General features: G+C 37.2%; 1 protein-coding gene across 1 annotated transcript in view; it reads right to left on the bottom strand.

The window, feature by feature from the left end:
• The window catches only part of CNKSR2 (connector enhancer of kinase suppressor of Ras 2), a 155,077-nt gene extending 153,125 nt beyond the window's left edge, over positions 1-1,952 (bottom strand). Inside the window, exons 1-2 of the mRNA XM_008588624.1 lie at positions 1,899-1,952; positions 1,274-1,393 (exon numbers count right to left, since the gene is read on the bottom strand). Coding sequence (XP_008586846.1) covers positions 1,274-1,393; positions 1,899-1,952 — 174 coding nt within the window. The remainder of the gene's footprint in view (positions 1-1,273; positions 1,394-1,898) is intronic.
• Positions 1,953-11,439: the final 9,487 nt, after the last annotated feature.

The raw sequence follows: 11,439 nt of genomic DNA, 5'->3' as shown, positions 1-11,439 counted from the left end.
CACATACACACACACACACATACACACACACACACTCTCACACAAAAACAAACAAACAGCAACAACAACAACATCAACAACAACAACAACAAAAAAAACCGGGGGGGGGGAGAGGAAGATTTAACAACCTCAATTTTTTTTTTTGAAGCTCTTACAACGAGAAAATGGAGGGGACACATCTGGGTGGAAGGGGGGAGAGGGAGGAGGGAGGGAGGTTTTGGTGATGGGACACAATAACTAACTACATTGTATATTGACAAAATAAAAAAAAATAATAAAATTAAAAAAAAAGCATTTTAGAAGCAAGTTTCATACACACACATATATTCATATACATAGTTGTGTATGTATGTATATACCCTTATATATGTAAATTAATAAGGAAAAAGAGCCACATAAGAAGTTAAATTTGCATAAAGATATTTAAGAATGTATTGTTTAATTCTGATTATTAATGCTAATTTTCAAGATTTCTATTTTCCAAAATATCATTAATTGGTAAATTCATCTATGGGGGGAAATTAGAAACACTGTAGCACCAAACTAACATGTAATAGTTGTATAGTAGGCAAGATATTCTCCAACCAGTTTCTTAATTTTTGTTTCTCCTCATCGATATCAATTTTATATGTATGCTTTCTTTCTGCAGGCTTATTAATGTTTTTTTTTTTTTTAAAAAAGCTCTCCCTTAGGTTAAATTTAAGACTAACATACTTTCTGATCAGGTGAACAAAATATAGAAGATAATTATCTTTATTATTACATAATAAAGAAATGCATCTCATTGATGTTAGCTTAGTGTTGGCAATATTCACTTGCTTACTCACTCTTAAAGGAATGTGAGTTATAAAGAATATTGGTTTTATTTAGTTTACCCACTCTAGGGGAAGGAAGAATTATTAAAATCAGAACAAACCAAAGTAAAACAAACAAAATAACGTTGTGGTGCTCATTATAAAACTCTTAACTTAAACTTCTTTTAAGCCTAAGGAATTTTGGAGGTGGGGTGGGGGGGGTGAAAGAATGCAATCAAAGCTAAATGATTACCAAATTAAACAGGATAATTCAGAAAACACCATTTTCAATTCTTTATTTTCATTTATCTTTATAAAACTTATCACGACAAACACCCACTATCTTAATTCCTCCAGGAAAGAAATACCAAGACGTTCAGTGTTTGTTGAAATTTATAGATTCCTACATTCAGAGGCTGCTTTGCCCGCATCATTAGCCGTCTGCTGATGAATGGTGATTTTAACATGGTATCTCTTACCAGCCCTTCACTTGGTTTGATATTTGCCAGCTGAATCACTTCGAGGTGAGCAGACTGAGAAACCAGAGGATCTGATGACAGGGATATGATGTGGTCACAGACTCCAGAAAGAGTTTTACACTGGAAGCAAAAAAAGAAAAATAATTATGGTAAACATGTTGTAAGTAATATACAAATCAACTTTTGTTATAATTTTTTCACAAGAAAAAATAAAAGGAACAGTAGAAGAAAGTAATTGACATTTTATTCTGTGAAATCTGTATAAAAAAGGTATTCAGGTGAAAAATACACATACATACAGATCACACATATTCTAAATTATGTATATAAGAACTATATACCAAAATATTCATGAAAATTATGGTTATGTTGTATTTCTATTATTTGATTTAACACACCAAAAATAAAATGATTGTTTCTAAATAATCTTAATAATCTGAGAACCTCTTGATAACCATCAGATTTAATTGAATTAAATAATATCAAAAATCTTGATGTCTTTTACTTCATGATTGGAGAAGTTAAAAAAAAAAAATTGGCGAAGGTCCAGGAAAGAAAAAATCTCCCAAATCTGCTTGGTGAACTCTTCCTACTTATGTGTCTAGATTTTCCTGCTTAAGGTTACCTTTGTAAAAAGTTTGCCACCTCCTTCCGGCGAAGTTTGGCACACTCCCAGCATTCTATGAACAGTCCGAAATTATATGACAACTATGTTGTCCTGAACTCCTCTGAGGAAGGGACCATGTCCTATCCACCTATGACTTCTTCTCTTTCTCCCCCCAGCACCACCTACTGACCACAGCAGGTAGGCAGATATTAGCACATATAAGGCACTCAATAAATATTAGTTGAACGAACTGAAGAGCAAATGTGCTTTAACAATTAGAGTGGCTTGACTGGGGAAAGAAAGCTAGCGCTTTTAGAATAAATCTTTTCACACTGATAGAGAATAATGGATTAAAAATGTATGTTACATCCATAATGGTATGGTTAAGACTTAGACATGGCAAAATTATGAAGAAAGTAAAATATGAGTGATGAAGCTTGGAATATACTGCCCTAAAATATGCTTGCCCTCAGATGCTTCACAGGCTCTCATTGTACTTTCTGAAGCCTGGTTTCCATCACTTGAGATGTTTTTTTGACCCTTACTGTAGGAGGAGCTATTATTTTGCAGCAATGAAGGTGTTATCTTCTCTCCATCTCCAACTTGTTACATTTGCTCTGTAACCATTACATTAGTCTACTGTAAGGGAGACAGTTCCCTCTGCCTGGTCAGGATAATAAGAACTCTCCTTTTTTTCACTACATTCCGTCCTTTGTCCATGCCATCAGTATGTGTTAGGCCAAGCTTCTTCACACCACAGAAGCCACCAGGCTAAATTTCCCTCCTTAATCACAGTCGTGCTTTTTGCATCTGCTTCTCAAGGCTACACTTTTATTGTGTCTATCAGCCCCTAAAGACAGACATTAGCTTCATGTTACCAATACCCATGGAAAGAACACAGGCTTCATATGAAGACTGATGTAGGCAATCACCATACTGCCAAAGACTTGCTGTGTGACTGTAAGCAAGTTATTTTCTATCCTTGAGGCTCAGTTTCCTCAGATGGAAAATAAAATGAGTTAATAAAGATTACTTTAGCTTACACGCTAAAACATGATAATGTATGAAAAAAAGGAGCCCAATATGACTCCTGTCCAAAGACACTAAATAAATGCTTATTTTCTTCCTGATGCTTTCTTTACCCTCAAAGGGCTCAATCCTTACTCATAGGATCAATTATCCCATTATTCTTAATTTCATGACCTTGTTGACCATCTTATAATGACCACTAATCATACAGGCCAGGCTAGCAGCATGAGATGAAAAATTCCTATCTCTTTACTTTCTCTGATGGTCAGGTCTCAGTGCTTTCAGACAAAATGAAGGTATTTACCATGAAGTGCTTCTAGGCAAAGTGTCAACAGGAAGACCATCCCCCAGAAATAGGGAACCCTACAGGGCCAGCTGCATGGGAATGGGACCTGTGCAGTTACATAACGGTCTGCACTTTGGTTTTATGCTTTGCTGTTGCTGACTTGGAATTCGGTTTTTTTTTTCCTTTTTGTCTCTTTTTTACTGACCGGTAATGGGATCGCAACCCTCGGTGTCGTGCCCGTACCGGAGACCAGCAATGGGATCGCAAACCTCGGTGTTGCACCCGCACTGCGCTCAGCCAGTGAGCGGGAACCGGTTTCCACATGGGATCCGAACCCTCGGCGGGAGTGCCACCGCACTCCCAAGTGGTGCACTCTCCAGTGCGCCACCGGGCTGGCCCCTGTCTTGGAATTCTTAATTGTTTCCGAACAAGGGACTTAGCATTTTCATTTTGCACTAAGTCTCACAAATTTTGTAGCCCATCCTGGTATCCCATTCTGTTTTTTTTTTTTTTTAATCCTCTTGAAAATGTTCATCAGCAGCCATGGGGAAAAAGAATGGCAGCACTTAACATAAAAACAAACAAACAAACAAAAAACCAACAACTGCCTGTATTTCAAATTGCTGCAGTTCAAACTGAATGTTTGACAGGAAGAAAAACACCTTGGCAGACTGAAATCTTTTTTTTTTTTTTCCTTTTTGTCTTTTTTCGTGTCCGGCAACGGATCGCAACCCTCAGTGTCGCGCCCGTACCGGACTGGGACCGGCAACGGGATCGCAACCCTCGGTGTTGCTCCCGCGCCTCGCTCAGCCAGTGAGTGGGAACCGGTCTGTATGAGGGATCCGAACCCTCGGCGGGAGCGCCACCGTGCTCGCAAGCGGCATACTGTGGCAGTGCGCCACCAGGCTGGCCCGGACTGAAATCTTTTAACTATTCCTTTCCTCCCCTATTTGGTTACATTTTTATTCTTATTTTCTCTTTATCTCAAGGGGGGGGAGATAACATCGTTAATTCTAAAGAGTTTCTATGTAGGATACTCGGATTGCATGCTTATCTGAAGGTTACTAAGTCAGTATGCTAAAAAGAACCCTTTGAGGTTTCTACAAATTGAAGTATATTTCAAAAGAGTCCAATGTATAAATAAGTAGTAAGGTAATGGATATATATAAATTGAGGTAATGGCTCAATTTGTGTACATTACAACATTCAGGGTCTCATATAACATGCTGGTAATGAGTAACAGTAGCTTTCCTATTCAACCACTGTTATTAGCATTTAGTGGTGGGGCGGAAGGAGGAAAGGCAGAAAAATAGACTGTAAACATTTTAGGAAAAAGGAAATACCAATTAAATCTACCATATTAAGTTGCAAAACATTTTTTCAGATTCCTCTTGAGTAATTTTGTTTGGCAAAAGCCTGCTATGTGTTAGGTGTTGTTGGGAATTTAAAAGATGAGTAAAACATTGACTTTACCAGCAAAACTACCAGGATTTAGTAGATCAAAAATCTTGAAAAATAATAGAAAGAATTAGAAAAGAAACTCCACTAGAATCTTGCTGCCTGTTTTAGAGATTTACAAATATTGCGGTATTTGGCACTTGACTAAATAAGCCAATTGGAAGGGGTATAAAATGGCCTTGCTTTATATGCTAATTCTATACTCATTACTGAATCATACATCAAGCCACTGCAGGAAATCACACGAAGAGTATTATAGCAAAGTTCCAGGGAAGTCATTTAACACACTCCTGTATAATTGAATTTGGTCAATGCTGCTCACTCAGTGAAATCATGTGAGATATTACATTGTTATTTTAAAATACAATATTATCTATTACTACCTAAGAGCGTTGATGGAGTTTGGATGTGTTGTCCCCTCCAAAACTCATGTGGAAATTTGATCCCCAATGTGACAGTATTGGAAACTGATTGAGTCATGGGGGCGGATCCCTTATGAAGTGATTAATGCTCTCTGGGGGGGGGGGGGGGAGTAATGAGTGAGTTCTAGCTCTATTAGTTCCCACGAGAGCTTGTTGTTTAAAGGACCCTGGCACCTCCTCTCTCTCTCTCTTGCTTCCTCTCTCTCGCTTCCTCTCGCCATGTGATCTGCTTGTACCCGCCAGCTGCCTGCTGTTTTTCCGCCACGAGTAGAAGCAGCCTGAGGCCCATGCCAGATGCAGCTGTCCCACAATCATAAGCCAAATAAACCTCTTTTCCTTATAAATTACCCAGTCTCAGGTAGTTCTGTTATAGCAACACAAAACGGACTAAAACAAGTGTATTCTCGAAAAGTTTTTTCCCCCAGTAACAGTGCAGTTTTGTTTTTTAAAAGGCAGACATAGAAATATAGCACATAGGTATTTTATAAACCATCCCATTCCTTAAGATTGTTGGAAGTGTGTGTTAACAGTAGTTTTGGGCTTTACAGACTTCTTTATTTGAGAATTATATAGACCCCAAGGGATATACAGAGAAAAAAAGAAATCTTTTGCAACAAAGAGAATTGGTACCATCCAGCCTGAGGAAGTGCTCCCTCTGCCCTATGCTGCCCACCAGTGTCTTCCACTCTGGTGAGAAGGGGCTCCTTTGTGGGTTCTGGGTCTGTATTCTGAGCCATTCTACCTCTCTGCCTTTTTTTCCCAACCCTGGCACTGAGGTGCAAGCCTGCTGAGGTTCCCCTTCTCTACTATAACTATGTCCTGGATCATGTCTTGGTAACAGCTGCTCTGGGAACAACCCCATAACATGCAGTCCAGCCCCTGGGGCTGTCATTCTTCTCATTAGACACTGGCTCTGGGAGACGGGACCTAGCAAAAGGCAATGGAAAGTCAAATGTATCGAAGAAATTCAGGGAGGTTCTGCAAAGTTCCCCTTACATGGCTCAGGTTCAATTCTTGACCTCACCATTTACTAGTTGTGTGAACTGGGCAAGTTACTTCACGTCTCACTACTTCATTTCTCTAAGTGTAAAACGGGGATAACAGCACAAACCTCATAGATAGGGTCTTTGTGAAGATGAAGGAGTGGGTTCCTACAAGGAGCTATGTAAGTGCCTGTGGTTCTTAGATACCCCTCTGAATCTTCCTTAGCTGAAACAGGAATTTAGCCTCATTCTAGCAAGTCCCTCCTGACTTTCTGCAATGGAGGCTGGCCTTGTGTTCTCCTCCTCTTTTCTATTAATTGAAACATAATTGATTATACATATTTGTGCAGTACAGAACTGAATATCAATAACTGTGTACAATATGTAATGATCAAATCAGGATAATTAGTATATTCATCATTACAAAACATAATTATCCTTTGTGTCCATTAACCAATTTTTTGTTACTCCCCTACTTCCAGTAACAACAATTGTTCCCTCCTTCTGAAAATGTAACATATTATCATGATTGTTCTTTCTTTCTTTTTCTCTTTTTTCTCTCTCTCTTTTCTTTCTTATTTATTTTTCAGCTCCTGCTTTGAGTAAGGACATTCGGTATTTCTCTTTCTGTGTCTGGCTTATTTCATTTAACACATTTGTCTGCAAGCACATCCATGCTGCTGCAAATGGCAGAATTTCATTTTTTCTATGGCTGAGTAGTATCCTATTGTGTATACATATTACATTTTCCTTATCCAATCATCCATCGGCAGACATTTAGGTTGGTTCCAATTCTTGGCTACTGTAAATAGAGCTTCGATGAACATGGGAGTGCATGTATCCCTTCGACGTGATAATTTCCATTCCTTTGGGTATATACCCAGAAGTGAGATTGTTGGATTATATGGTGGCTCTATCTGTAATTGTTTGAGAAATCTCCATACCGTTTTCCACAATGGCTGTACTAATTTACAGTCCCATTAACAGTGTAGAAGAGTTCTGCTTCCTTTCTTGCATCCTCACCAGCATTTGTTATTCTGTTTTTTTAATAATAGCCAGTCAAACTGGGGTGAGGTGATATCTCAAAGTAGTTTTGATTTGCATTGCCCTGATGATTAGTGATGTTGAGAATTTTTTTCATGTACTTGTTGGCCATTTGTATGTCTTCCTTTGAGAAATGTCTATTCAGCTCCTTTGCCCATTTATTAATTGGATTTTTATTTTTTTACTGAAAAGTTGTTTGAGTTCTTTGTACATTCTAGATATTAATCCCTTGTCAGATGTATAGTTTGCAAATATTTTCTCCCATTCTGTAGGTTGTCTTTTCACTCTGTTCATTGTTCATTTTGCTGTGTGGAAGCTTTTTAGTTTGATATAATCCCGTTGACTTTTTTCTTTTGTTGCCTATGCTTTCAAGGTCTTATTCATAGTCTTTGCCTAGTCCTACATCCTGAAGTATTTCCCCTGTGAAATCTTACATTAGCCTCAGAACACACTCAGGAATGACTGAGTTACTTAAATATTTTTATTTTTTCCTAAATAAGTGGAGTTCTGGTCAGTTATTCTTTGGAGTGTATTGAAACAAATGAATGAAAATATCTTTAGATTAATAAATCAGAAAATTCATCTGACATAGAAAAGAACTCCAGGCTCATAAGGTTAACAAAAGGCTTTACAAAAGGAAATTTCTACTTTCCGGGTATGTGTATGTGTATATATGTGTGTGTGTACATATATATGTGTGTGTCTATATATATGTATACAATTTATATATAAAATCAATTGTATATATACACACACAAGGGACCAGAGTATAAAATATAAAACAAAGATATATTAAGGAAAAGACAGATGTATACACATTTTTTTAAATGGCCACTGTGATGTGAGAGATACAATTTAAATATGGCTTAAATGATTCAGGTTTATTATCAATAATATGGAAAACAGTAACAAAAGTTTTATTTTGATACATATACATGTTAAAATAGTTATTGACATAATCAATATTTCAATTAAAGTAGTTTAGAGAACACAACATGTTTTTATTTTATTTTTTAATTTGGGTATTAGTTTAATTAAGTATTATAAGTCTTGCATCTCTGATAATTTAGGATGAAATTTGCATTATATTTGGAGAACAAGGGAGGTTTTGTTTTTACAAACAATTATTCATTCATTGTAGTATAAGATTGCAAGAATTCTAAATAATATAAGCCTCATTCAAAAATATAGTATGCTTAGTATCTTAGTACTTGACAGATCTTTGTTGAGGTAGATGTTTTGCACTATTTTATTTTATTTATTTTATTTTATTTTATTTTGTCAATATACAATGTGGTTGATTATTGTGGCCCATTACTGAAACATCCCTCCCTCCTCCTTCTCCCCCCTCCCTCCCAACAATGTCCTTTCTGTTTTCTTGTCTATCAACTTCAAGGAATTGTGATTGCTGTGTCTTCTTCTTTTTGAATTTGTCGATAACTTCGTATAATGTATGCTATACGAAGTTATTACGTTTTTAAAAAAATTTTATTTTATTTTGTCAATATACAATGTGGTTGATTATTGTGGCCCATTACTGAAACATCCCTCCCTCCTCCTTCTCCCCCCTCCCTCCCAACAATGTCCTTTCTGTTTTCTTGTCTATCAACTTCAAGGAATTGTGATTGCTGTGTCTTCTTCTCTCTCCCCGCCCCCGTTTTTTTTTGTATTTATTTATTTATTTTTAGTTCCCACGAATAAGTGAGAACATGTGATATTTCTCTTTCTGTTGCACTATTAATTAAGATGGTTCCCTAACAAGATACAAGTAGTGAACAATCATAGGTAACTTTGAAAAAGTGTAATTCAGAAACAGAATTCAAATTGGTATTTAAAAGTATTATTCTATATACACATTCCCCAACACAGGAAGAATTTCTTGTTCATATGAGTAAAGAGAATCGAAGAAGAAAAAAAAAACATCTTTTTAAAACTAATGCAATAGAATAGAATTCCAATTTTAACCCAATGTTAAAATTATATCTATATACAGCAAAACTTAAGAATGTCAAATAGCTTCAGAAAGCAACTGTAGCTGTGAATAAATAAAGGTCATGCGAACTTCACTCCAACAAGGGCTAGAAAACTCCTATAATCCCTTGACTTTTCAAACTCTGATGGTGGGGGAAAGATACAACAAAACAATTAGCAAAATGATAGGAAACCACCATCACTACCATGCCTTCATTAAGCCATTCATACATTGAACAATCCACTGAGTATCTGCTACATAATTCAAATGCCAACTACTCAAGGACTTCAGTGCCTAGGATAGTGTTTTTGGTAACATATTTGTCCTTAACGTCACTGAAATTAAACATGCTGCCCTTGTGTTCTTGATAACAGAAAAGAAACAATGACCCCTAAGAACCTGTTACGAGTTAAAATTAGTAAGTCAAAACTCACGATCTTAAAAGCATCATTTACTTCTAAATTCTTACATTTGCCCACATTAAAACCTAAAGGTCATAAAGCTTATCAACAGTGTCAGTTCTTTACTACAAGCTTCCAATCACTTAAATCCTTATATTCATAGAATTTCAAGACGTATGACTTGAGGTCATTTTGTTCAATCTCTCTGAATGACATTTGCGTATTCTGAGAGGTTCAAGTGACCTGAACAAGTCACACAACAAAGTTAATAGCAAACTCAAAATTAAAACCCAGATGTTTTGATGCCCAGTTAAGTGCTCTCTTCACAGTGACATGCTGACTTTAACCAAAGAACTCTTTACAATAAATAAGTCATGAACCAAACAAGTTAGGAAGCAATACATTATCTTATATTTAAATTCTCAAAAGTATTATTTTAATAATTATTCTCTGTTTGCTACTTGTCTCCTTTTGGCTTTATTTTAAAAATTTAATTTTTTGTTATTTTACTTTTGGTCATTTTGAGTTGAAATTTAAATTAATGACATTGTATTAGCTATCTATTTCCGAGAAACAAATTACTACCAACTTACAGTTTAAAGCAACACACATTTATTTTCTCACAGTTTCCATGGCTGAGGAGTCCAGGCATTGGACCCATTCCTGAGTCTTCTGCTTAGGGTCTAACCCTAACCCTAACCCTAACCCTAAGCCGCAACCAAGGTGTCAACTGGGCTGCATCCCTGCAGGGAGGCTACAGAAAAGATCTGCTTCCAAGTTCAGTCACATTGTTAGCAAAATTCACTTTCTTATGACTGTATGACTGAGGTCCACATTTTCTTGCTGGTTGTCGTCAGGGGATTGCTCTCAGCTCTGAGTGCCCTCGGGTCCTAGCCGCTTGCTTAACCACTTTGCTTGGAATGTTGCCTGGTATGTAAATAACTATCAAATATTTTAACTCCTAGAGAGTCAAACTTTGACTAGACTACAGTCTAAAAATTGAACTTTAAATTAATAATTATCTAAGAATGATGAGATCAGTGCCCAACCTGTCCTAAAATGTGCACCTCCTTTGATGAGCAAGAAGTGGACCCATGACACTTCCAACTTACTTCCAACTACTTTCCTGAGACAACTTGCTCAGAATTAAAAGTTGGGACAAGAGCCTCCACCACTACTCTAATTTCTGATAGGGTAATAAGGTAAGTTGGAAATCAGAACTAGATCTGGGAAAATCTCCATTCTATTTGCTTGCTGTTTCATGGGCAAGAAACAGACAGGCAAGGCTTGTGGTGTGTCCCCAAGCAGATGAGAAGTCATTAGAGGGCATGCTACCTTCCAGGCTCAAGAATAACAATGTGTGGACATATTAGTGGCTCAACTAAGATGCAGGTTATTAGGAAGATGATTTCATTTTACCTTGGACTTTAGATTCAAATAGCATGAGTGAAGCAGTTCACTATACCTGGTTGAGACTCTGGAAAATTCAGTCACTATATATATGGGTAAACAGAAAACATCAGAGACCTGGGAACAATGTCTTCACTTACAGTCAAAAAATTTGAAGTTGCCATGTGTGGCTTTATGGAAGTAAGAGCTAATAACACTGTGTCAGTTATGAATTTATTGTCTCTCAGCTCTAAATTCATCCTTCAGTACTTGCTTTGTGATAATGGACTGGACTAAAGAAGTGTTTATTTACAGTAAGCACAATGTTAAATTTTTGTCAGTAGAGGGCACAGGAGGGACATTGCAGGGGGAAGGAGGCTTCTCTCCCAGGTTTCCATGGGCTGCCTTTTACTTTTTCTTGCTCCCCCTGCAAGGTCCATCATTGGTGCATGTGTGTGGGAACATCCAGTGGTGCTCTGCCCCAGCTGCACGCCCAGATCATACACTCCCTCAGTGACGCTGCAGCCTCAGCCTCAGTGACTACCATCCTGAGGCTATCTCAACATGCTCTCCAG

The sequence above is a fragment of the Galeopterus variegatus genome, unplaced genomic scaffold, assembly GCF_000696425.1.
Source record: "Galeopterus variegatus unplaced genomic scaffold, G_variegatus-3.0.2 Scaffold4928, whole genome shotgun sequence".
In the NCBI taxonomy this organism is placed as follows: domain Eukaryota; kingdom Metazoa; phylum Chordata; class Mammalia; order Dermoptera; family Cynocephalidae; genus Galeopterus; species Galeopterus variegatus.
Note: the sequence above shows the minus strand (reverse complement) of the source record. Positions and strands in the feature narration are given on the sequence as shown.